Raw genomic sequence first — 27,343 nt, 5'->3', positions numbered from 1 at the left:
AAGAAGCAAATGTAATCAGCGATAATTAACAAGCATACTATGTAATGAGTATAATTTGGGGGTAGAAGTTACTTTGGGGAACATTCCACTCTGGAACTACCTGCATCTTCATTTTTCTTTTTCTTTTCTTTTTTGTGGGAGGAGACTGTATGTGAAGCTGGGGATCAAACCTGGGTCAGCCGCATGCAAGGCAAGTGCCCCACAAGTACTTGCAATATATCTCTAACCCCTTGCGTCCCAATTTGAGGTAATTATTTTATTTTGGCTTTTTTTGGGTCACACCCAGAGATGGTTAGGGGATTGAACCTGGGTTGGCAGTGTGCAAGGCAGGCACCCTGCCCATTATATTAGCTCTCTGGCCTCTGAGGTATATAATTCTCTATTATTTTATGGGGTTTCCTTTTCTCACATTTTCTAAACAGAACTTAAATATGTATGTATATTTTTTAACACAAATTTAAAAAGGAAAGTACTTTAATTTGTTATATTAACCCCTAATATTATTAACTAGTTGGAGCCATATTAACTAGTTGGAGCCATATTACGCTCCTAAATAAACAACTCTGTAAAAATTGCAAATTGAGATTGAGCATTTAATTGCAGAATAACTCATTATTTGGTGAATCACGTGAATGGAAAGTCTCTAAAATTTGGGGTTGGAGTGATAGTACAGCGGGTAGGGTGTTTGCCTTGCACACGGCCAAGCCGGGTTCGATCACTGGCATCCCATATGGTCCCCCAAGCACCGCCAGGAGTAATTCCTGAGTGCAAACCCAGGAGTAATCCCTGAGCATCGTTGGGTGTGACCCAAAAAGAAAAAAAAAGTCTCAAAAATTTACTTAGGCAACACTTCTATAAAACATCCAAGAGGGGGTTGGATGATAGTATAGCAGGTAGGACATCTGTGTTGCATGTGGTCAATCCCAATTCAATCCCAAGTCCCCCATTTGGTCCCAAAACCTGTCTGTCAGTAATGATTCCTGAGCACAGAGCTAGGGGTAAACTCTGAGCACCACTGAGTGTGCCCCCGATCACAACAACAACAATAAGAAATAAATATCCAATGGGGCAGGAGCTGGTAGATTTGATCTTCCCCCTAGGATCTCCAGGAGTGATCCCTGAGTATACAGCCAGAAGCCTTGAGCACCTCCAGGGATGGTCCCAAAACAAACCAGAGGCTCATTTTATTTATCAGTAACATATGACAATTATTACACTTCTGTTCAAATGCAATTTTAACATTTTAAATGAGATTCCTAAATTTCTAAGCCTAAGGAATTGTTATCAAAACTAAATTTTGTCTAAAAATTAAAACTGCAATGCAATCCCATTTCGATTTCTATCATATATCAAAATATTTAAAGAAAAACAAGTATTTATCCAACCGGCAGCTGGATAAAGAAAAACCAGGGCTCAGAGATAGTACAGTATGTAGGGTGTTTGTCTTGTATGCAGCTGGCCCAGGTTCAACTGGTGGTACCAGCTGAAAGCTCCCCAGACTACCAGGACTGATCCCTGAGCAAGAGCCTGAAGTGAGCCCTGAGCACAACCCGCTGTGATCTCCCTTCATCCCACTCCGCCCCCAAAGAAAACTATATAAGTTATAGGCAAAGTTTGAAGATCGAAGATCCTAGAAGCCAAATACGCCAAAGAAGTCCAAATAAGTCCATTCTGAATTGTCCGGAAGATAGTTTCCCACTAGAGAAACTGCTTTCCCATTGAATGAAATGGCTAGGGCACGGATTTGTCACAATACAGGTGGAAATCAAGCTATGGTCCAGGCGACCAGCTAGCTCTCTGACCTCAGGTAGCCTACCTGCAGAGTGAAACACTCTTAGAGAGTTGCTGACTAAAGTGGGAAAATGTAAGGTACAATGTCTGGGACTGAGAAGGAAGTATGGGGGTTAGGGCGCCAGACCTGCACACCGTCAGTCCTGGTCAAACCTCAGCACAGCATATGGGCCCCCATGTACCACAAGAAGTGATTCCTGAGTAGAGCCAGGAATAAGCCCTATACATTGCGGGATGTGCCTACCCCCTTCCTCCCCCGAAGAGAAAAGTGTCTGAAACAGAATTCAGCATGTAGTAAAGTTCTACTTCCCTATAAAACTCAAAAGTGTAACACAGTAATCCTCTATTAATACACAACCCATGAGTTGGAGAGAGTGAGCCCAGGAGGTCAAGCATTTGCTTAGTATGTGGATGCAGCCGGTGCAACCCAGGTTCAAGTCCCCAGCACCACATGTGGTCCCCTGTGCACTCTCAGGGGTCACTCCTGAGCAGAGTCAGGAATAGCCCCTGAGCCCCACTGGGTACGGCCCCAGACTCCCCCCAAAATAAATTTTAAAAGGTTAAGTAAAACACAACTTACTCAGGGGCAGGGATGAGGCTCAAGTGTTAGTACATAAGCTTTACGTGTGCAGGGCCTGTGGTTTAAGTGTCAGTACAAGGTCCCCGAGCACTGCAGAACAGAGCACCCCTGGTGGTCCTCAAAGAATGCTGGTCTAAGTGCCCCTGGGAGTGGTCCCCACCCCCAAAAACACAACTTACTGGCTGTTCAGAATCGGGTTTGCTGAACCTCAGCTAAAAATCATCACCTGTCCCCCACTATTGATACAGTTGACTTGACTTCACTGGCATTAGCAACTGCTTCTAGAATTACATCAGGTATATACATGTACTCACTGAAACGGAAGTTTGCTTTAAAATATATTTTCCTAGCCTTTTGTTTAATAAAGCTCTATTTATTCTTTGAATGTGGATTAATATCAAACTGACCTATTTATAATGGGCATGCTTTCCTGTTCAATCATGTTTCTATCAACTCTATTGCCATCATCAAATCCATTTGTTATGACAGAACAAACGAGAATGTGCTTTTATAGAAAAGTACCCTTGGGACTGGGTTTAGTGAGAATTACATTTCCAAGAAACATTCCTGATTTATGAAAGATGCTCAGGGCCCAATTTATGAGTAAAAAAAATAATTTAAAGTCAGCTCCAAACTGTGTTACTTAATCCTCTGAGGCAAAGACAGATTGTCCCAGGTGTCCATGCATAAATGCCAAGTCATGTGAATTAAGCAAGAAAGTGTGCCAGACCAAAGACCCAGTGATGGTAAATTCAGTCTATGTTAATCAGCTTCTCAAAAGTCAACAGTGCTGCAGGGCATATAGGAAATAGACTAAAAGGGGAGCTATTTTATGAGACCTTAACCTTCCTGTTGCTATCCAGGCTAGACAGAGGTTGAACATCTGTAGCATTTTCTCAAAGGACATCAATTACTAGGATTCTGTTAGAACAAGCAAACCAGTCAGCTGAAAGGAGTAAAGATAGGGAAGGTAAATGTGGAAGTCATTACTCAGTACTCTGCTTTGAGAGGAAAGTCAAACTCACAAAAGGGCCTTTTTTTTTTGTGGTGGGGTGAGGGGGTTGGGCCACACCTGGCAGTGCTCAGGGCTTACTCCTGGCCCTGCACTCAGGGATCACTCCTGGCAGGGCTCAAGGGACTATAAGTGGTGCCAGAGATTGAACCTGGGTCAGCAATGTGCAAGACAAGCACCTTACCTGCTGTATTGTCTCTCTAACCGCCACAAAAGGGTCTTCTTAATTATTATTAATTTGGGGTGTTTTTTTTTTAATTGTTGTTGTTTACTTTTTGGGTAATACCTGGTGATACACAGAGGTTACTCCTGGCTCTGCACTCAGAAATTACTCTTGGCAGTGCTCAGGGGACCATATGGGATGCTGGGAATCGAACCCGGGTCAGCCACGTGCAAGGCAAATGCCCTACCTGCTGTGCTATCGCTCCAGCCCCTTTGAATGTTTTTTGGGGGGCCACACTTGGTGACGCTCAGGGCTAACTGTTGGCTCAGAGGTCAAGAATCACTCCTGGCAGGCTCCAGGAGCTGTATGGGGTACTGGGGATCAAACCCCAATCAGCTACGTACAAGGTAAGCACTCTACCCACCGTATTATCACTCTGGCACACTCTGGTTATTAAAAAATAACCTTGGGGCTGGAGCGATAGCACAGCGGGTAGGGTGTTTGCCTTGCATGCAGCCAACATGGCCAACACAGGTTCGATTCCCAGCACCCCATATGGTCTCCTGAGCACCGCCAGGAGCAATTCCTGAGTGCATGAGCCAGGAGTAACCCCTGAGCATCTCCGGGTGTCACCCAAATAGCAAAAAATAAATAAAAAATAAAAAATAACCTTTTTTAATGAGTGCATAGAGCATGATTCAAATTTCAGAATCCTGAGAGTCATACAATTTTGTTGCACAGAAAAAGAAATCTAGGCCAGGGAGAGGGCTAAAAGGCTAGACTGCATGCTTTGCATGAAGGAGTCCATGAACATCAGCACTGCAAAGGCCTTCAAGCACTGGTAGGTGCAAGCCAGGTATGGTCTAAAAACAAACAAAAACTCAGAAGACTATTTAAGGGGAAAAAAGAGGTGCCAGAACACTAGCACAGCAGGTACAGTGCTTATCTTGCAAGGGACCTACTCAGGTTCGATCCCTGGAGGCCCATATGGTCCCTAAGCCCTGCCAAGAGTAATTTCTGTGTACAGAGCCAGGAGTATGCCCTGAGCATCGCTGGGTATGGCTCCAAAACAAAACAGAAGCCCCCCCCCCCAAAAAAAAAGAGAAAAAAGAAAGTTATAACACAATTTTTTTTTAAAAAAAGCTGTAATGTAATGTATCACATTTCGTTGTGGAAAAATGGAGTTTTTGAGGCATTAACATTTAAGAATTATGGCTGTCTTATAGAAGACAAACTGATTAAGTGACTTATCCAAGTCCATACAACTGAAATGTAGAATTCAAAAGCAGGCCGTCTGGTTCCAAAGAGAGGCACTTTCCCAGGCATAGGGAGAGCTCAGAGGAAGGCCACAAGGCAACAGAGCCAGCCAACTGTTACCTGTGACAGAGTGATTTATGACTAAGCTACTCTTGTGTCCTTTAAGGAAACCAGATGTTTGACTTATCAGGAGTGGTTGAATAACAAAAACCTGAAATTATGGAAAATCAATAAGTCAACACCTCAGTGCCAGGAAATACATTCCTTTGTGCTCTGGTTGGTGATAAAATGAAGCCAAATGGGCTAAGGTCTATAAAGTGCTCAAGCGTTTTTTTTTCTTCTTCTTTCCTAACACCACCAATAGCTCTAACCCCTCCTTATCAATATCAGTAACTGAATTCTCATCCTTGTGAAAGTAAATATAAGAATCAGGGAATCAGCAAACTGTACGTTTGCATCGTAACAGCTTCTGTGGTTTTGCCTGTTCTTATACACAACTTATCCTTACACATGTACATGATTAACATTTACTAGTGCTATGAAATGGACACGGGGTAAATTTCTTTACTCTTGCAGTGTATCAGTGGAGGAAGAAGTGTTCATTTTTTGAAAAGTGGTAAAAGTGGTTACCAGATTATGTGAACCAGAGTAAGACAGGTTAAACATGATTGCGAAGCAGCCAGAGAGATAATACACATGATAAGGTGTTTGATCTCCAGTACCACATAGATGATCCTCTGAGCACAGGAGCACTGTTAGGAATGACCCCTGAGCAGTCAGGTGTGCCCCCCCCACCAAAGCAAATAAAATTTAAAAACATGACTGTGAATACTGTTAGATTTTTTTACTAGTTGTGCCCCAGTCCTTGAGTAAATTACATAACTCCTCTAGGTATCAGTTTCTTCATTCAGGAAACAGGATACTGACAGTGCCAAACCTGGTAGTATAGTAGCACTGTAGCACTGTCCTCCTGTTTTGTTCATCGATTTGCTCAAGCGGGCCCAGTAACGTCTCCTTGTTGTGAGACTTGTTGTTACTGTTTTTGGCATATTGATTACATCACAGGTAGCTTGCCAGGCTTTGCTGTGCGGGCAAAATACTCTTGGTAGCTTGCCGGGCTCTCTGAGAGGTGGAATCAAACTCAGGTTGGCCGGGTCAGCCACATGCAAGGCAAATGCCCTACCGCTGTGCTATCGCTCTAGCCCATATAAATAAAATAAAATAAATCACTGGGGAAAAGGGGAAAATTAATGAATATAGACCATACATGAGACCCAAAATTCTGAGAATCTTGTTAAAAGATAAATCCTGGGGGCCAGACAGCTCAACAGGCTAGCATACGCTTTGTATATGCATGAAGGTTTCATCTGCCAACTGCTGCACTCAGACCAAGAAACAACAGCCCTACCTGCTGTGCTATCTCTCCACCCACAAATGTCCATTTTTTAGCTAGGAGGATGAATTCCCACAAGTAACAACAACAACAAAACTTATGCAGATAAAAGAATGTGTGTGTAGGGGCTGGAACCGAAGCACAGCAGGCAGGACGTGCGCCTTGCATGCAGGCTTGACATCCAGCTATGCCATGTGGTCCCCCAGCACTGCCAGGAATAATTTCTGAGTGCAGAGCCAGGAGTAACCCGAGCATCGCTGGGTGTGGCCCCAAAACAGAAACAAACAAGAACATATGTGTAAAAAGCTCAGAAGAACAATACATTAAAACATAGTATTTCTCCCACAAAAAGAATTGTAAGAACAAACTGAAAGTTCAAGTATTTATTGAGCACTGAAGTACAAGAGTATTTGGGTAAAAGAAAAGTCAGAAATAAGTAAGACACTTCCCTGGAGAGCTTGTGCTCAAGAAAAGGTAATGACAGGTGAAGGGTCCAGAACACCAAAATGAAGTTGTTCCTCTGTGGCGAGAGGGACAGAGCACATTGTAGGGTACATAGAAGGGTGGGGACACATTTAACTGCAAAGACTTCAATCTTCAAGAAAGAGGTGCATTCAAGTTGTCTTTATTTATGTATTTTGCTTTTTGGGTCACACCCAGCCGATGCTCAGGGGTTACTCCTGGCTCTGCACTCAGGAATCACTCCTGGCGGTGCTTGGGGGGACCATATGGGATGCTGGGAATAGAACCCGGGTCGGCCGCGTGCAAGGCAAACGCCCTACCCACTGTGCTATTGCTCCAGCCCCTTCGAGTTGTCTTTAAACACACACTTTGGGCTTGGGGATGTGGCTCAGTGGCAGAGCACTTGCCATGCATGCAGGAGACCTGGGTTCCAGTCCTGGCACCCAGGGAAAAAAAGAGGGGAGAGGGAGGAGGAGGGGTGGGGGAAAGAGAGGAAGCCCATGCTGTCCCGAAGGCACTGAGGTGAGGAGCAGGTACAGCTGTCAGTTAGGAACGACACAGCACAACCTATACTTGAGGAAGACTCTTTCTGCTAAGGTGAGCAGGGAGACTTGGAAAGGAAGAGGTTCTATGTGGGCACACGACCTAACTGACTAGTGTATGTACCACACATACATGTGTGTACATGAGTTGGGAGTTGGCAACAGGGTGTAAAGGTAAAGGTAAAGGCCCTCCCGTTGATCGTCGATTTGCTCGAGCGGGCCCAGTAACGTCTCCACTGGAGACTTTGTTGTTACTGTGTCTGGCATATCCAATACTCTCGGTAGCTTGCCGGGCTCTCCGAGAGGGGCGGAGGAATCGGCAACAGGGTGTGGGGGAGAGAATCTATCAAAAGAAAATGCTGAGAATATTTACGAGATCCAATTCAAAGACACTGATGCTACCTATTTGTGGTATTTACCTCTTAACACCAAACTACTTTAATAGATTGAAAAAATAACTTGACTTATAAAAATGCAGTATCTGCTTTGCAGAACACTACATAAAATTAGTGTACTCACTAAACATTTATGCTTACGATCTCGTGTAATCCTCAAAATTAAAACCTTGTTCTTAGTCCTCTCTGAACAAAAGGAAACTGAGACCCAGAAGGCTTCCGATCACACATTTGGGGTTTAGAATAACAAGCAGTGTGGCTCAGAGATCGGGCTCCTGATCACCATGCCACACTCCTGCCAGTGCAGCCCTTGAACACACATGTACACATGCACATGCACGCACATATGCACACACACAAACACACACTCATTAATTCTGACTTACCAGAGGAAACAAAATCTCTTCCAAAATGCATTCCAGCCAATACTATGTGTGGGCACTGCATAAATTATACAACAGAGAGGCCCAGAGATGACACAAAGGTCCAGCCAAGACTTTCCATGCAGGGCCTGCTTCAAGCACTGTTGGAAATAACCCACCACACAGCAGCCTGAGAGCAGTCCCAGAGCACCAATGGGTGTGGCCCATAAACGAAAGATAAATAAATTTAAAAATTAAGCATTTATATAAACGGAAACCTACATTGTGCCAGACACTATTAGGCCCTGGGGAATAATAAAATCCTGCAATTTTAGGTTCATTGTCTAGTCCTCATTAGACACTCAAAAGTACAAAGTATGATGATAGAAACAGGATGTACAGGATTAGAGGAAGGTGAAAGAGGGAGAAGAGAAATAAACGGCAAGGAACTCCTTTCAATTAACCTATCAATGCGAAGTAAGAGACAGCAAGACAGTCTTGCAGGACACACTAAGGATACCAACCTTTCGCAAAGCAACAAAGGGAATCAAGCAAGAGCCAACACATCAGGTGTGCACTTTACACAGCCCACTCCGGCGGCAAGGAGAGCAGACAGGTTTGAAGAGGCAGCCATGAAAGACGGGGAAACCAGGGAGGGGAAAGGCAGTACAGGAGTCCTAGCAGGTGACAGAGCCAGACTTCAGATTCTCTCTTCTTTGACTGGAAACTGTTCTTGGCTTTTTTTGGCTCTTGTGCCACACCTGGCTATGCTCTGCGGTCATATCTGATCCCAGGATTTAAGTCAAGCGTGACAGGATGCAAGGTAAGCACCTACGCCCCTGGACTATCATTCTGGTTCCTTGACTGAAATATGTCACCTTACTTGGGTGTCTCCTCAATGGCCTGCCCTCTACCTTTCCTCCCCTCCCCGTTAGGCAGTAAAGTAAGAGATATCAAAGGTAAAAAGCACAGGTCACAGCCTGACTTTGATCAGGGACTAGGAACCTCAGGAAGTGAGAGTGACCGTTCAATGATTCTTTCTTAAATTTTTACGGATACAGGAGACTCAATGGTCAAAGGCAGTACTGGGGGACGGGGGCCATTTCGGTGCTCAGTAAGCATATGTTCTACTAGATGCAGGATGTTCTTTTATTTTTTTTCCCCGCATTGGGAACTGAACTTAGGACTAAACAGATCTAAGGCAGATCTAAGTGTTCTTCTGGTGAGGCACATCCCTGGCTCATCAGACACAGGATACCTTTTGAGGTGTGTGTGTGTGTGGGGGGGGTCATACCAGTGGTGCTCAGGGGTACCAGGCTCTGTGACTGGGGGCTGCTCCTTATAGTGCTTAAGAGACCACGTAGTACCTGGGATTGAACCCAGATGCATGGAAGGGACAAGGCAAGCACCTTAAACCATGTACTATCTCTCTGGCCCTAGTCTTCCTTAAGGCATTACTGTTCTAAAAAACCAGCATAATAAATCTCTTCAAATCACAGATTTGCATGTATTAAGAAAAATTTAATTCTTCCAAAATAAAAATTATGGGCTGAAATTTATTTCAAGTTATTGCTGAAACAGGAGAAAAATTAAGTTGTAGTTTTTCAATAGTCAATCGTTTGGAGGAATATATATTTAACAGTAGTGTTCATTCTGATGTTAAGACAATACAAAATTAGAGCAGTAATACATTTGGTTTTGCATCTAATCAGAGTGATCTACCTATTAAAAGTTTAAGGCTTGTCATATACAGGCCCGTGGTGATATAGTTGGAAAAAAACATCCTACCAGGAATACATTTCAATTTAGTCATCTGAAATGATGCCAAGAAACCCGCAGCTTTCTTAGGACTACTTTCCCAGTAAAAAATGAATTATGCTTCTTAAATCAACTGCTCCAGTTAATCATTTAAAATCTATCAAACATGCTTCATACGAGCTGGCCGTCACAATCAAAATCATTTGTTTTAGATATAAACAGTTGTCACAGTCAAGTATAAAACTATCAACACTCATGTTGGAGAGTCACAACAATTATAAATTATCCTAAACATCCTAATGCAGATTTAGGCTGGATAAGGAAACTGAAGTTAAGTACTGGATGTCAATTCCCCCCTATCAACACTGTTGATCACTGATCACATACGTTTTAATTCTGCCTGAAGATATGTAAGTAATTGTAATCAGGCCTGTGGCCACACTGAGATGTGAGGTCACCCACCGCCCTCACACACCTCACACCCTACTCACCATCCATGAGCACCAACCCTCAGGCTCCAAGTCACTACTCTCAGACACCTAATGTCACACTTTCTGACCCAATAACCCTTTCCATATTTTTTCCAATTTCTACAAATTTATCCTTTCTTCTACCTTTCATACCCCCTAAAGAACATTTCAAAGACACTTTGCCCAGGTCCTACTTTGAAAGCTGACAAGTTAAATGGTCAACTGTTACCATGTAGATTCCAATGGATTTTCACCTCGTAAATAATAGTTCCTTTTTTTGTGGAGTTTCCTCCGCCTCAGGAGCATGCAATTTGTTTTAAAAAAAAAAAATCAAAACAGTACAGGCGATGTATTTTTTAAAACTCACTCGTTTCCCTTTCACTTACATCTCATTTTCAGTTGCTAGAAGATGATGTGCATGTCAGATGTGAGTGCCATACAAGTGTGAACAGTGATCTCTGATCACTATCACTCAGATATTCTACAACCAAGCTGCCCTGTGCTCCCTGCGTCAAAACTCTCCACACAAAGATAACTCTATTCTTTTTTTTTTTAATCTTTTCACTTTGAGGGGGGGAGGGAACGGGGGAGTTGGCCATACTTGGCAATGTTCAGGGGACAGTCCTGGCTCTGTGCTCAGGAATGACAGCTGGTAGTGCTTGGGGGTCCCTATGTGTGTTGAGGATTAGAACTCGGTTAGTGGCATGCAAGGCGTGCACCTGCACTCTCTCTCTGCCCTGAATAACCTATTTTCAATTCTAAACAGCAAGACTCATTTCGTCTGAGCTTTTTGCTTTGTATTTTTTTGGGGAAGCACACCCAGCAGAGCTCAAGGGTTAGGACAACTCCTGGTGCATTAGGGGATGCTATGTCAGCAGAGAGCAGGGGACCATGCATTGCTGAGGATCTGCACGTAAAGCATAATCTCAGCCTGAGTAGCTATGTCTTGAGCCCCGTTTTTTCTGCTTTTAAACACAAAAATAGAATCGCACAGAAAGTGGCTCAACACCGCTGTAAACAGTTGCTGTCTGTTCATTATTGTTCCTGTCTAGTATTCAATTATAGTAATACTTACTCATACTGGTAAGGGGCATGTGGGTAGTTTCCAGTTAGGTGTTATTATGAACAATGTTCTATGAGCATTCTAGTTTAACTCGTTTCATGAGCACAGAGACAATGTAGGACATATATCAAGAGCTGAAAATGCTGGGTTGGCTTTCACTGATAGTGCCAGTCCCCCTTACCCCTGAGTCACTCTGTTCTTACAACGACCAGGTCACACATTCTAGTGGTAGTGCTCACACACACTCTATGGTGGTGCCATGTACTTTGGGGTTTATTTGGAGGGGCCACACCTGGCAGTGGTTCAGGGCTTACTCCTGTCCTCTGCACTCAGGGATTGATCCTGGTGGGCTCAGAGTACCATATGTGATGCTGGGGATGGAACCCAGTTCAGCCACATGCGAGGCAAGTGCCCTACCCACTGTACTGTTGCTCAGGCCCCAGTGCCATGTACTTTTGGTTGCAGAGCTTAGAGCTGTTGCACACTGAGGTGCGGTCCTCCCAAGAGCTTAGGCGCATGTTCCCCGGAGTTTACACACTTTCGCTTGCGGTGCTGGCACACTTGGTTTCGGTGTGCTGGAGATCATACTTTACTGTACCCCTAACGCACTCAGCAGGTAAAGCAGTACCAGGTATCCCGCTCAAGACCTGGGCCTGAAGGGTAGGTGCTGTGCCAACTAAGCTAATCCCTAGACCCCTGACAGTGTTCCAAAGTAGGTACACTAGTTTACTGTCTCACAGTCTGATGGTCAACGCCTCTCCAATGCAAAGGTTCCACACACCCCCTCCCAATTCATCTATCATGGATGTTTTCATTTTAAATAACTTTTTGGAGGTATAATTTTTATAGCGTAAACTTTACCCCTGTACTGTCTCTCCTGTCTTATGTTTTCATTTCTTTAGGAAGAATACTAAGTAAAATAACTAGGCAGCTATTTATATATTTATAAATTCTTATAAATTTACCTAAATTTAACTTACTACGTATAGTATCTCATTACGATTTTGTCTGAATGACCACTGATGCGAACATCTTTCATGTACTTTTCTATCACTAGTGTAACTTATTTTCTTTTGTTTGTTTATTTTATGGGGCCACACTTGGCAATGTTCAGGGGTCACTCTCTCTCTGGCCCTGAAAAATATTTGAAGAAATTTTTCAAATTTATTTTACTTGTTTTCTTAAACTAAGCTGTCGTCTTAGCATTAAATTTGAGTTGCTTATTCTGCAAACAAATACTTTATCAAACATATATTGAGGGGCTGGAGCTACAGTACAGCAGGCGCTTGCCTTGCACGCAGCCAACCCAGTTTGATCCCTGGCACCACATGTAGTCCCCAACGCCCAGCCAGGAGTGATGCCTGAGCAGAGCTAGCAGTGAGTCCTGAGCAATGCTGATTGTGACCCAAACACAAAACGAAACAAACCCCAAAACATAAAAAATGCATGTGTATTAAAAACGTTTTCTTAGACCAAGATCTGCCTTTCTTTTTCTTAAGGGTACCTTTAGAACACAACGTGGTAGAAGCAGGTGCCACACAGCAAGATAGCTCGAAGGACTTGAGTATGTGCCTAGCACACACAAAATCTCAAGTTGGATCCCTAGAACAACCAGGTATAGCCCCGGTGACCTCTGAGAACCACAAGACCTGAGCAGCAAGACATCCCATCACCAGACTAAAGCAGTGAGCCATATAACCAACAGAACCAAGCTAAATATTGCCAAGAGTGGCCCCCAGGCCTGTTGAACACTGCTTGGGCTTCCTCCCCAACTAATCCCCCCCTCCAAAGATAAAAAGGGTCGGAGAGGTAGCTCAAGGGCTGACGGCAAACTCTTAAGCACCACCAGGAGCAACCCTTGTACCCAGTCCCCACCCACCTGCCCAAACCAGAAACAAAGAAAGAAAGAAAGAAAGAAAGAAAGAAAGAAAGAAAGAAAGAAAGAAGACAGACTGATGTGATATGGTTTATTTAGCAGGAATTGCACCCAGGAGTTCATACAAACAAGGCAGATGCTCTACAACTGTGCTACATCCCTGCCCAACAAGTTATCCATTTAAATCAATCAGGACATCAACTTTTACTTTGTGATTTTGCTTTTGTTGTCTTCGAAAATCTTATCTGAACTCAGAGTCACATTAAATTTGCTCCTATGTTTTCTTCTTGATATTTTATAGCATAAAGTATGGAGATATGTGCCGTTAAGACACCCATTGTTGAGGTCAGAGTGGTAGTACAGCAGGCAGGGCGCGTGCCCACTTGCCTTACACACAGCTGATCTGAGGTCAAACCAGGGCAGCCATACAGTCCTCTAAGTACTGCCAGGAGTGGTCCCTGTGTGTAGAGCCAAAAGTAAGCTCTGAGCACCACCAGTGTGGCCTGAAAATAAACAAAACAAAAAGAATATCCATTGCTGCAACACAATTTGGTGAAGATTTCCCCATTATACTGTTTTGGCCTATTTGTAAAAAAGGAGTTGACCGTGTATTTATAAGTCTACTCTGCTTGAGCCAATTTTACTGATCTGTACAGATATCCATTCTCTTATTTATTGCAGCTTTATAATAAATCTTAAAACAAGTCATATTAGCCCTCCAACTTGGCTTTTCTTTTAAAAATAACTCCTTGGGGCTGCAGCAAAAGCACGGTGGGTTAGGCATTTGCCTTGCACACGGTCAGGGCTGGAGCGATAGCACAGCGGGTAGGGCGTTCGCCTTACAAGCGGCCAACATGGCCGACCCGAGTTCGATTCCTCCGCCCCTCTCGGAGAGCCCGGCAAGCTACCGAGAGTATTCGATATGCCAGACACAGTAACAACAAAATCTCCAATGGAGACGTTACTGGGCCCGCTCGAGCAAATCGACGATCAACGGGAGGGCCTTAACCTTAACCTTAACGGTCGACCCAGGTTCGATTCCCAGCATCCCATATGGTCCCCTGAGCACCGCCAGGGGTAATTCCTGAGTTCAGAGCCAGGAGTAACCCCTGGGCATCGCCGGGTGTGACCCAAAAAAGAAAAAAAAAATCCCTGGATTGTTTACATTTTCATACAGATCTTAAAATCATTTTTAAGTTACTACGAATACCTTTAGCATTATTTCTCTTGCTAGAAAAAAGATATAATAAAATTTCACTAAGCTGCTAAGACAATATTTTTAAAAAGGGTAATATGTTAGTATACCTGCCAATGACATATAACTAGCAGGCAATTAATTTTAACTTCCTTGCTCTTTCCTTTTCTTGGCCTTTAAACAAACAGGATCCAATCTAGTAATGCCCTAACATTTCACTAGTGGGTCAATGGCTGCAGTAAAAATATTACTACACTAAACAACTTTTATAAGTAAATATTTGTATTTTTACTTGGATTCAAAACTGAAATGCACTTGCCAGAGAAAGCAATTCGGCTTATTTACTAATAAACTAGTTCAGGCCACATTTTAGGAAAGCATAAAACCACATCTAGAACAAAAATTTAAATATGTTTCAAGTTCTATATACTGCCTAATTACATTATTCTGTAATACAACAGCAAATTCTCCTCTAGCAAGATCACAATGTTCTATTATTCGTACTACTGCAGCAAATGGAAAGTTTTTTCGCTCCCATTGTTTAGATATACATATAACAAAATATGGCTCCTTATTCAACAATTAATATGTACTAATTTGAAACCCAAACCTATGAACAACCAAAACCTTTGAAGTATTTTAGTTTAGCTTAGTTGATACCACCCAATGAAACAGATAGAAGTTTGCAAACACAGGCTACCAAAAGGCAATTTTTGATGTGCCACCAATACTTTGTGGCAACCCACATTTATCAGATGAACTGATACTTAAAAAAAAAAAATTAGAAAAATAATATTTCGATCTTTTTCTATGACTTTATTCAACGGTCTCTTTCAGTAGAGCATTTTTTAAAACCTTAAAATGGTCTTAGGGGCTAGAGCAATAACACAACAGGTAGGGTGTTTGCCTTGCACACGGCCAACCCAGGTTCAATTCCCAGCATCCCATATGGTCCCCTGAGCACTGCCAGGAGTAACTCCAGAGTGCAGAGCCAGGAGTAATTTCTGAGCATCGCTAGTGTGACCCAAAAAGCAAAAAATAAATAAAATTTTTTTAAAAAATGGTCTTAGGCCATTTTAGCATGAATACACAAAATCTACTGGTTCTGATAAGGCAGGCAAGCTGCTATGCCTCTTACTGCTCTATTTCCCTAACAAAGGAACATCTCTTTTGTTATAAAGATGAATGTGTGGCAAGGAATTTACTTCCCTGTCAGCTGAGTGCAAAGAGCTGGTGTCCTATCTCCGTATCAGAAATTAATGAACCACAAAATATTAGGTTCCTCTTCGGGTCACCTTTCCTTCTTTTCTTTGTTACTGATGGGATGACTAGGGATAGCATATGCTTGGCTCTGTTGCGCTGGCAATCCCACTTTCACTGTGGTGCTGTGGAACACAAACAACGACACCCACCCCAGGAAGGGGTCACAGTCAGTACATGAGGGATGTGCTGCCTGCAGGGTGGAAGCTCTCTCCCACTGAGTTGCTGGGGTGGGTGTCCCGCCTCTCTCACTGTGCACAGCAACTTGAGTCATCCTCATTACAGGAGCACCACCCCTGATTCATCTCATTCATCATGCATTCTCTGCCTGCATTTCAGACTCTGTAAATATGACCAACAGACTGTCACTATTCTACATCTGTCTCCTTTTCTATTTCTTCTGCTTCCATCTAAGCTCTGGTTTCCGCTAATGACTGTTTTATCTTTGGTAAACATAATACTAACTCATCTCCTGCCTTTCTCCTGAGCCTTTCCAATTCATTCTTCTTGTCACTTCAGTGGCTTTTTCTGAAACTGCAAATCCAATCATTACTCTTCATTTTAACATTCAAGAGTTTTCTTCAAATACTACACCTGTAGTTACCATACCTAAGGGAAATAAAAACGTTGCATAAAACCTTGTACACAGGGCCAGAGAGGTAGTGCACAGGTTAAGGCTCTTGCCTCACATGTACCAGATACCAATCTGATTCCCAGCACTACATATAGGATCCTGAGCATGTCAGGAAAAGACACTTGAGCACTGAGTTAACAGTCCCTGAGCACTGCTGGGTGTTCCCCCCCACTGAAAAAAAAAAAACAAACCAACAAACATGGAAGCAAATCAAATAGCCATCAATAGGTGAATAAGCAAAATTACACACACACACACACACACACACACACACGAACAAATATCCTTGGCCTTACAGTTGCCAAAGTAGGTTCAATTCCCGATATCATGTGTGGTGCCCCATCCCAACCAGGAATGATCCCTGAGAGCAGAGTCAGAATTAAGCCCTGAATATCAGGAATATCAGTGTGGCCAAAAAAAAAGACCAGCAAATTCTGACATAAAGTACAACATAAATGAATCTTGAAATCATTAAGTTACACGATATAAGCCAGTCACAAGAAGACATGCTATATGATTACTCTTATGTGAGGAAGTAGTTCAAAATTAGAGACACAAGTAGAAAAGTGGCTGCCAGGGGCTGGAGGACGGGAAAATGTTAAATGGGCCCAGCGTTTCAATCTTGTAAAGATGAGAAAGAAACTGTGGAGATCTAGGACAGCTATGAGAACAAAATTTATGAATGTATGTGATATCACTTAAATGTATACTTGAAAAGAGCCACACTCTGAATAAACTTTGTTATGTGTATTCTATGGCAACCAAGAAAAATTGGAGAGAGCAGGCAAAATAGTACTGGGCTAACATACTTGGCCAACCCTGGTTCAATCCCTGATCCTGCATGATCCCCAAAGTACTATCAGAAGCAATCTCTGAGCATAGAGCCAGGAGTGATTCCCCAGTTCAGCTGGGTGGCCCAACCCCCCTAAAAAGTTAGGGAAGAAATTTTGGGATCTCTGTATGAAGGTTAAATGAGATAATGCAGAAAAAATATGACTACAGCATGCTTAGCAATGTCTGACACAACAGAAGTGCTCAATACTCAGTAACCATTATCATGATTCCCCAAAGAAGTCAAAGTTCCTCCTTCCCCTGGGAACTGCCTGGAAGGGCAGGCTGAGGCCTGAAATGCAATCCTCTATTAGCTCTCCTACTAAATGGCTGTTTTCCAAGACACACCTTCTTCTCCCGTTTCTCAGGCGGCGCGCCCCCTATGGGCAGGATAGTGCCTTCTCACCTGTGCAGCCCCTTGGGCTTTCCACAGCACCTGGTATTAAACTGCTTGGGGAAAATCACAGAAGCAGTACATATAAACTAGAATACTGGTTGTCAGGTTTAATTTTTTTTTTTGGTTTGGGGGCCACACCTGACAATGCTCAGGTGTTTCTCCTGGCTCTGCAGTTAGGAATTACTCCTGGTGGTGTTCCAGGGACCTCACGGAGTGCCAGGGGATTGAACCCGGGTCAGCCGTGTGCAAGGCAAGTGCCCTACCCACTGTACTATCTCTCGGGCCACTATTGTCAGGTTTATATACTATCTACAATAGCCAAGATCAAAGCCAACCTATTCATTTGCTTTTTGCTTTCTAGCTTTCAATTACATCCTTATGGCTAATACTTATCAAGGACAAAAAATGTCCTTGCTTGCTCAACAGAGATTTTCACTCTTTAGCCTTACTTATAACCTTCCAAGGCAGGTACTATTAATTTATCAGTGAAAAAACTCACGCACAAAGCAGCTTAGTGATCTATTTCTAATGAAAGTAAATCGGGGGGGGGGGGGGGATGGCAAAAGCATGTGAAGAGCCAGGAGTAAGCCTTGAGCTGTTGGGTATGGCCCAGCAACAACCAAACAAAAAATAAAAACAAAAATTAGTCACATTTTCAGTCACACAGTGAGGGGGGAAAATCAAGGGAAATGGACACAGGAAACTAGAAAGTTTTTCAAGTCCCACTAAGGATTCACCTAAGTACTGGGGTCAGGTTTTCCTTAAATCCTACTCTGGTAAACCTGTAACTCTGAAGCCCTAGTCACTGACATGAACTTGGTCACAAAGCCAAAGACTGCCAACACAGGCCTTGGGAATCCAAGAGTGAGCTGTAATAGGACTCTAGGGCAATGACGCTACTTCCAAGAACCACTCGTAGGCCTAAAAAATCTCAAATTACAGAGAAGCACCACCACAAGTCTTTACACTCATTTACTCATCTCCTAGACTCCTATTGTCCCTGAGAATATATAACATCCTAGCTAGTCCAAAGTGACAAGCAGGAGCTGATGGCACTGTCTCTGTGGGGACTGACCACCAACTCTTAGGTTTTTTGGCAAGCTACTATGCCTACACGCAAAACATGTGACTTAACTCAAGACACACTGTTCAGTATTTATAAGGAAAAAAAAAAGCAGAGTTCTTAAACTGAATAGAAGGGAAAAAAAATTCAATAAATCTGATAAAATTTTTCTAAAAATCCATAAAATAGCAAAAACCATTAATGATGCATTCACATGAAACTAATGGAACACGCCATTCATAAAATGTTAACATTCTTGACTCCTTTTCAATTTCCTGCAATAGAGTTTGGTACCTCCATTTAAATCAATACCCCCCTCTACTCTTTTAAGTACTATAGGGCTGGAGCGATAGCACAGCGGGTAGGGCGTTCGCCTTACAAGCGGCCAACATGGCCGACCCGAGTTCGATTCCTCCGCCCCTCTCGGAGAGCCTGGCAAGCTACCGAGAGTATTCGATATGCCAGACACAGTAACAACAAAGTCTCCAATGGAGACGTTACTGGGCCCGCTCGAGCAAATCGACGATCAACGGGAGGGCCTTTACCTTTTACCTTTAGGGCTCTCTAGTTTGTTCCTTCGTTGACTATTACCAAACACTTCTCATATTACTTTATTATCAAGATCTACCGACAGTAATCACTTCATCAAATGAAATAAGCACTGCACTGGAGCACTGTCCTCCCACTGTTCATCAATTTGCTTGAGCAGGCCCAGCAACGTCTCCATTGTGAGACTTGTTACTGTGTTTGGCATATCGAATTACATGGGGGGGGGGGGGGAGCTTGCCAGGCTTTTGCCGTGTGGGTGCGGGCGAGATATTCTTGGTAGCTTGCCGGGCTCTCTGAGAGGGGCAGAGTAATCAAACTCGGGTCAGCCGCGTGCAAGGCAAACGCCCTACCCGCTGTGTGGGTATTTATTTCCAGACCCCAAATGAAATAAATGTTTGGCAAAGTCCCAAGTGCACAAGGATAGCAGAAATTCACATGAAATAACTGTATTTGGAAGTTTAATTTAAATACTCATTCAGTTAATAAATACAGAATAGTAAAGAGCGGCAGAGACCAGTCTACAAATTTCTCAACAATAAACACTCATTTTATAATCATATTGTATGCAGTCTCTATGCCAGGAATTTGGGGGGGGGGTGTCAACACTGAAAAAAACAATCTCTGGGGTCAGGAGATGTCTAAACAGGAGTTAAAATCCTTGCCTTATATACAGCTGACCCCTGTAGGATCTAAAGCACTCCGTATGGTTCCTCAAGCACTACCCTGAGCACAGAGCCAAGAGTAACCACTGAGCACCATTGGGTGTGGCCCAAATATGCCCCTCCCCCAAATCTCTGGTTCTCATAGAATTTACATGGCAGGACAATCAAACTGTAGAAGCTGGAGCAATAGTATAGCAGGTAAGGTTTCATATCAGAAACCACCTATCCTACCATACTCCTATTAAACACAAAAGTAAATAGGTATCTACTAAACAGAACTAATGGAGGGTGGGGGGAGGGGGGAAGAACTGCTTTTCTTTTGACAGCAGAAAAGCAAAAGGGGTATGTCTAAATAAATGTATTTCTTCCTAAAAACCAAAATCATTTGAGAATATTCTAAGACATTGTTTACACTTCTGAGCAAGCGATCCTTCAGAACACACTTCTAAATTATTTTCTTGTAGCGACAGGGATCGAACTCAGGTCTCATGATTACGAGGCATGTGCTTTACCCCTGAGTTATATCTCCATTGTCATTATCATTTTTGTTTTGGGGGCACACCCGGCAGTGCTTGAGGGGCCATCTGGGGTGCTGGGATGGCCCGGGTTGGCCACATGCAAGGCAAGCACTAAGGTGAACTGAACTATCATTCTGGTCCCATTATTTTATTTTTTTGTGGTACAAGGATCTAACTCAGTGTCTCACCACAATGTGCGGTGTGGTACTCTATCACCAAGTCTTATCTCGGGTCCCAAAGAACACACTTTTTTTTAAAAAAACGACTGACTAACATACAAGCCTATTGGTTCTCCAACCCCAGGGCTTAGTCCTGGCTTCGTCTACAGGGATGGCTCCAGGAGAGGTGCTGTGACCAAAACAAAAAATAAAACTGGCCTGCAAAATAAAACGAGGCCGGGGAGATATTTTTACGCAGGAGTCCCCGGTTCGATTCCTGATACCACATATTTCCCCACACACTGCAGGGAAAGACCTGAAGCACTAAGTCAGAAGTAGCCCCCAGCATCACCTAGTGTGGCCCAACAACCCCCACAAAATATACAATCCCTAACCTCACTGTACTGGAATAGGAACTAAAATACCCACTACAGAACTATGTTCCTTTAATAGTCTCAAAGACCATTTAAACTAACCTCCCCCCTAATCATTGTCCATGCTTCATCTCTAGTATACTCTTTAAGTACATTACTAAAGAAAGAGACATCCCCCTCAAAATCTGAAGTCAACGTCTCCCTCAAAATTACCCCGCAGGCTGCCAGAAAGATGGTGCAGGCATTAAAGTACTTGCCTCTGGTTTGATTCTGGCACTGCATTAGGTATCCTGAGCAGTACCAGGAGTGATGTCTGGGCACAGCCATGAGTAAGCCCTGGGCATAGCTGGGTATGACCCAATCTCTGTGCCCCCTGCTTAATTAAAACCCCCTTCCTCAACTTATTCTCAGACAAATTCAACTATGTAAGAAGTAAAGAAATCAAAATCAAGACCTTTTTCCTCACTATATTCTCCCATATAATAAATTGCTAAATCTTCTATGCTGTTTATTGCAAATAATGTATATGCACTCTGCATCTCTTTTAGGCCCACATCTGACTGTGCTGGAGGTCAAACCTGACGCTTCCCTAACACCAGCCGTGAGCTCTAGTTTTTCAAGTTACCTCTTTCCAAACCCTATTTCCAAATTCTAATCAAAGACATTACCACTTGACCAAGTTCTAATCTTGGCATCACCTTAATAAGAAGTGAAAACAAGACAAAGTTAACTAGCTAAAGAGAAGATCAAGAAAACAGCACTTTTTTGAGCGACAGTATGGCAGGTAGGGCCTTGGACAAAGCCGAATAGGTTCAATCCCTAGCATCACATATGGTCCCCCGAGTAATTCATGAGTGCAAAGCCAGGAGTAACCCCTGAACGTTGCCAAGTGTGGCCCAAAACCCAAAACCCGCCTCTAGAAAAAATAAAAAAGGAAAATAGCATTTATCGATTTATTACTGTGTACTCAGCATTACTGTAGCCTAGGAAGTAGGTACTAGTGTTTCCATTTTGTAAATGGGGGAAGACTGAAGTGTCTCAAACACACCCACCCTATGGTCTAAGACAATGTCCTTCAACCTTTCATACTTGCAGACAAGCACCTGACCTGTAATCCCATTCTCAGAGGGGTAGTAAGAACCTGACTAGTGGTTTCTGACCTTCCCCATTACCTGTTGGCCTTGGCAGTTAAAGAATAATGGTCTAAGAGATCAGACTTCTGGATCAGGGAGATGACTCAAAGGGTTTCTTAATTTCTAGCATACACAAGCTTTTGCATGCTCAAGTCCCAGGCTGAGTGCCCCAAAATCCATGATCCATGAAGTACCTCCAGAAGTGACCCTCTGACCACAGAGCAAGGGAGTAGCCCAAAAATAAGAGCCCAAACTTTCACCACTTCACATTCAAAGGAGTCAGTTAGCCTCCTCTACTCCAGATCTGTTCTGTATAAAACCCTGCCAGACAATCATACCAAATTCCATTTTGATCACAGCAATTCCCCGCTGAGAGCAGTGAAATGCGTTGTTTCTTTACTAGCCCAGAGTTCAATAAATATTTGTTGCTTAGAACTATTGCATGACTCCCTACCAGTCTAGGCCTAAATAGCTTTAGAGACAGAAATAGACGAATTTTTTTTTTGGTAGCACCGCCCAAGTATGCTTAGGAGGCCCTAGGGACCACTCCTGGCAACACCTCAATCAATGCTTGGACGTGACAATGTAGTATTGCTTGAACCTACACCCAGGGACCACCAGATCACATCCAGCTATGCTAGAGGACCTCCAGAGTACACCTAGATGTGTAGTGCTGGGATCAAACCAGGTCTGAAGCATAAGAATCCATTTTTTTCCCCCAGGGGTGGGGTGTTGGGCTACACACCTAGCTGTGCCAAGGCTTACACTGGGCTCTATGCTCAGGGATCACTTCTGGCAGAGCTCAGGGAACCATAAGGGGTGCCAGGGATCAAACCCTAGTCAGCCACATGCAAGGCAAGAGCTCTACCATTGTACTATCATTCCGTACTATCATTCTGACCCCCTAGAGATTTCTAAGACAGAGATGTTGGGTATGTGGAATGTTTGTAAATATACTACACCAAAGTCAAGAGAGAGAGTTCAAGACAAAGTGGAATCTCAGACATTTCACAACTGACTCCATGAAAAGCTACCTCTTTCTTTACGGAGAAGTGGCAGTGAAATAAGAATGCTTAAACTCCAATAGGGACCCTTCACTTCTAGATGCTTGATTCTCTCTTTTTGGGGGTGAGTGGAGCAGGGGTGGGAGGGTAGGGCTCTACCTATCAGTCCTCCAGATGACATGGTATCAGGAATCAAAGACCTTTGAGCCAGGCATGCTCTAAAGCACCTTGAGCTATCTCCCCAGCCTTTACATGCTGGCAAATTTCCTTCTCTATAAACTCAGTTTGACTTAGTTGGGGTCAGGAATTCACACAGTGGGCAGTTACATTCCGTGTGAGGTCTTCCCGGGTTAAATCCTGCACATGGAAAAAAAAATTTTTTTTTGGGGGGGGGACTCAGACTCTGTTCTCGGACCATCAAAGTTCAGGGCGGGGCTGGAGAGATAGCACAGTGGGTAGGGCGTTTGCCTTGCACGCAGCTGACCCGGGTTCGGTTCCCAGCATCCCATATTGTCCCCTGAGCACTGCCAGGAGTAACTTCTGAGTATAGAGCTAGGAGTAACCCCTGTGCATCGCCAGGTGTGACCCAAAAAAAAGCAAAAAAAAAAAAATATTCAGGGCATTCTCCAAAGATCAGCTAAAGTCCCATAGTCTTTACAAATTCTCACTGGATGATTCCACTTACTTGCTTTATAATAGACCTAAAGAGTTTGAATCAGTCATTCAATTCTTCCCTTTCCTCATTTTTACAACTGTGTCCCCCACAACACCCTACACATAAATGACAGTGAGACTACTTACTGCCGCAAGCGATCATCAGTAGCATATTACTGATATCAACAATCATTACTACCATTCCTGAACACATAAGGACCAGACATGAAACTAAGTATCTTATTTTTTAATAAGATCCTTTAATCCTCTTAATCCTTCAAAAGCAATGTCTTCATTACATAATTAAGAAAGAGATCTTACCCAAAGCTATAAAACCAGTGAGGCAGATGGGGTAAAGAATAAATAATTTCAAATTCAGGTGTCTCTCTCTCTCTCTCTCCAAAATCAACCATTTTTAGTTTGTTTGCTTTGGTCCACAACCAGAGTGGTGGTGGTGGTGGGGGGGACCATGTGGTGTTTGTAACTGAACCCAGGGCCTCATACTTGATAAGTGCATCACCACTAAGCCACATTCCCAGTCCCACAAAGCCTATTTTTAACCGCATGTATCACACTCTTTAGTAGTTACTTTAGGAAAGAAAATCGTGAACAAAAAAGCAGGGAGGGTCCCTGGCTTATTCAATGCTGTATTCCCACACTCAAGAAGTATGCTTAGGGGCTGGAGCAATAGCACAGCGGGTAGGGCGTTTGCGTTGCACGTGGCTGACCCGGGTTCGATCCCCAGCATCCCATATGGTCCCCTGAGCACCGCCAGGAGTAATTCCTGAGTGCAGAGCCAGGAGTAACCCCTGTGCATTGCCGGGTGTGACCCAAAAAGTAAAAAAAAAAAAAAAGTATGCTTAACAAAAATAACAATAGTAATAATTATAAATTATTTATGATATAATTGCAAATAATAATCATTATTATTTTGGTCATTTGGTACCTAGATGTGGAATCTCCTCTAACTGCAATCTGCCAACGAAAACTGTCCTTGGTGATTTCCAGAAGAGCCCATTTCTACTAAGAGATCCATCCTGAAGCCTCCACATGCTCATTTCAACACTCCCACCAATTCTGTGAGCGAGGAAGAGCCAAATACTGCCCAATTGCCAAACAGGAAAGAGCGCAGGAGAGGTTAAATAAACTGCCGAAGCGACCCAGATGGTGAAGTGCTGAACCGGAGTGCAACGATAGTGAAAAATTAACAGGATTGATTCATCCTCAACAGTTTCTAACGAAGCGTCCTTCCCGGAGACCCTGCACACGCCGGTGGCGAATCCATCCATCACGCAAGAGAACCTGCTCGCTCTCCCTCGGGCCACGCTCGAAAGCGGCTCTTCTGGACCCCCCAAGAGAAACCACGGGATGCGGAGGGTCCAAAGCCGGCGTCGAAGAGCAGGCGCCGAGGCTGGTGGGCGAGGATCTGGGTCCCGCGCGGCCCCGCACGCGCGAGGCCCCGGGTTCCACCCCAACCCGGCGTCGCTTTCCCCGCCGGGACACGGGGACCGACCGGGCCTGGGGCCGACCCCAGACCCCCGGGCTCGTCTTCCCCACCCACTCCTGGCCCCGGAGGAGGAGACCCGGCGCGCAGGGGCCGGCAGATGCCTCTCTCCGCCCGGGCGCGACCCCCTCTCCCAGCCCGCCCCTCCACGCCCCTCGGGGCAGTGCCCGTCCCGGGCTCCCCGGGTGCAGTCCCCGGGCGCACGGGGGAGCGAGCCCTTCCGGGGCGACGCTCGCCCCCGCCGCCAGGCCGCGAGAGGCCGGCGCCCCCGTCGGGCAGGAGAGTCGGCGCGGCCTCCCGGTGACCTTCCTCGGCGGGCGGCGGGGGCGCGCGGCCTCCCGGGCGGGCGGGCGGGCGGGCTGCGGGCTCGGGACCCCGGCCCCGCCGCCGCGCCGGCCCCTCTTCCCGGCCCCCGGCCGAGCCCTCCCGAGGCCGCTCCCCGCCCCCGGCCGCGCGCGCCCGCTCACCGATCTTCACCACCGCATCCGCCATGCACCGGTCCCACTTCCTGCCGAGCTCCGACTCCGACATGTTCCCCACCGGCGGCTCCCGCTTCCCTTGACGGCCGGGGCCCCCCGCGCTCCGACGCCGCGCAGATCTCGCGAGAGCCGCCCGCCGCTCTCCGGCGCGTCAGCCCGGCGGCGGCGGCGGCGGCGGCTGCACCGGGAGATCTCGCGAGACGACGAGCGGGGAGCCGCTTCCGTCCTTTCCGGCTTTCCGGGCTCGGTCGTCAAGGTGACGGGGTTGCCGGCAGGCCCGAGGTGACCCTGACCTTGGAGCCGCGCCTGCGGGAGCGGGGAGGGGCTGACGCGCTCCCGGGGCGGGGGTCGCGGGTCCGTCCTCCGGGCCGGCTCCCGAGGGCACACGGCTCTGCACCCGCGGGGTCCCGACGCCCCCTTCCCCGAGCGCGCCTCGCTCCCGCCCGGCAGCGCAGACTCTCCAGGCAGAGGTCACCTCCGCCTGCATCAGGCGGACACTTTGCAGCAATGGTCAGCGTGAGGTCCAGGTCCTCTCCCCGCTGCGAAGCCACCTGGCTGCCTGGTTGCCCGCACGCCCTGATGCTGGCTGTCCACTCCGGCCTGGTTGGTGGTCGCCGCCCCGGGCCGGGAGTTTGCACGCGCTTGACCGTGGCCTCCGTGATCGCCTGGAGGGTCTCGGGCACATTACGCGGTGTTGGCAGGGTGTTGGCAAGGCGGCGGCCACGCTCGGGGTTTGGGGACCCCAGAGATGACGCCGTGCGTGAGAGGTGTGGGGGTCCCACGTGGAGGGTCAGCAGGTCACCCTCCCACGAGCTACCCGCAGCCTCCCTTGGAGTGACCTTCCCACGGCCACTGTTTCTCGGCCAGCTGCTCAAACACTTCCCCGGGGCTCCCTCCAGTTCCGAGTCTACATACTTGCCCCGGAATGTCATTGCAACCGTCGCCAAGTCTGTGTCCCGTTCAGTAGGCTTTCTCAGGCTTCCTAGGCACGCTCCAGTCACCTTGACGAAGGCATCGATTTCAATCTTCCTGCTTTCCACCCTCCAACCTACCCACAAATACAATATTGGCCAGATTTTTTTTGTTTCCCTATGATGAGTCGTCCATGACTCCTTATTCATTTACTGGCTACTTTTTTTTTAATTTTATTTATTTTTTTGCTTTTTGGGTCACACCCAGCGATGCACAGGGGTTACTCCTGGCTCTGCACTCTGGAATTACTACTGGCGGTGCTCAGGGACCATATGGGATGCAGGGGATTGAACCCCGGTCTGCCGTGTGAAAGGCAACCGCTCTACCCACTGTACTATCGCTCCAGCCCCTACTGGCTACTTCTAAGCTCCAGTGTATCATACCAGGAGATTTCGTGTCTCCAAATCCTCACAGGACTGTCTGTGTTATGCCGAAGCATCTCTTTTAAAGATATTCGGTGCTGCCAGTGCTTTTCAGGGTCTATGCTGTCCGTTCCCCTGCACATTCCCACGACAGAGTGCAGATGTTGGACAGTAGGATTGGTTGAAATCCTGGTTGAACTGTATTGAATGAATGTGGTTGTTCATTTATAATCGTCACCTTTATCAGCAGAACTGCTGTAATACCTGTCACAGAGTGCTACAGCAGGGAACCACCTTCCATGACCAGCCATTGTCCAACTACATCTGAGCTACCAGTCAGATTGTCCAGGAATCATGTGTGTCTTTGATGCATCTGTGAGCAACATGCGGATGGAGACTGCACTGCTTCTTTATCTGCCATGACCAGCATGATGAGAGCCTGATCTGTATTGCAGTCTCCAGAAATGCTT

At 45.4% G+C, this 27,343-nt stretch overlaps 1 protein-coding gene across 1 annotated transcript in view; it reads right to left on the bottom strand.

Annotated features, from left to right (window-relative positions):
• The window catches only part of MICOS10 (mitochondrial contact site and cristae organizing system subunit 10), a 36,129-nt gene extending 10,423 nt beyond the window's left edge, over positions 1–25,706 (bottom strand). The window contains exon 1 of the mRNA XM_056123342.1: positions 25,528–25,706. Coding sequence (XP_055979317.1) covers positions 25,528–25,591 — 64 coding nt within the window. The 5' untranslated portion in view covers positions 25,592–25,706. The remainder of the gene's footprint in view (positions 1–25,527) is intronic.
• Between the last annotated feature and the right edge of the window lie 1,637 nt (positions 25,707–27,343).

This window comes from Sorex fumeus, unplaced genomic scaffold (genome assembly GCF_029834395.1).
Source record: "Sorex fumeus unplaced genomic scaffold, SorFum_2.1 ptg000047l, whole genome shotgun sequence".
NCBI lineage: Eukaryota > Metazoa > Chordata > Mammalia > Eulipotyphla > Soricidae > Sorex > Sorex fumeus.
Note: the sequence above shows the minus strand (reverse complement) of the source record. Positions and strands in the feature narration are given on the sequence as shown.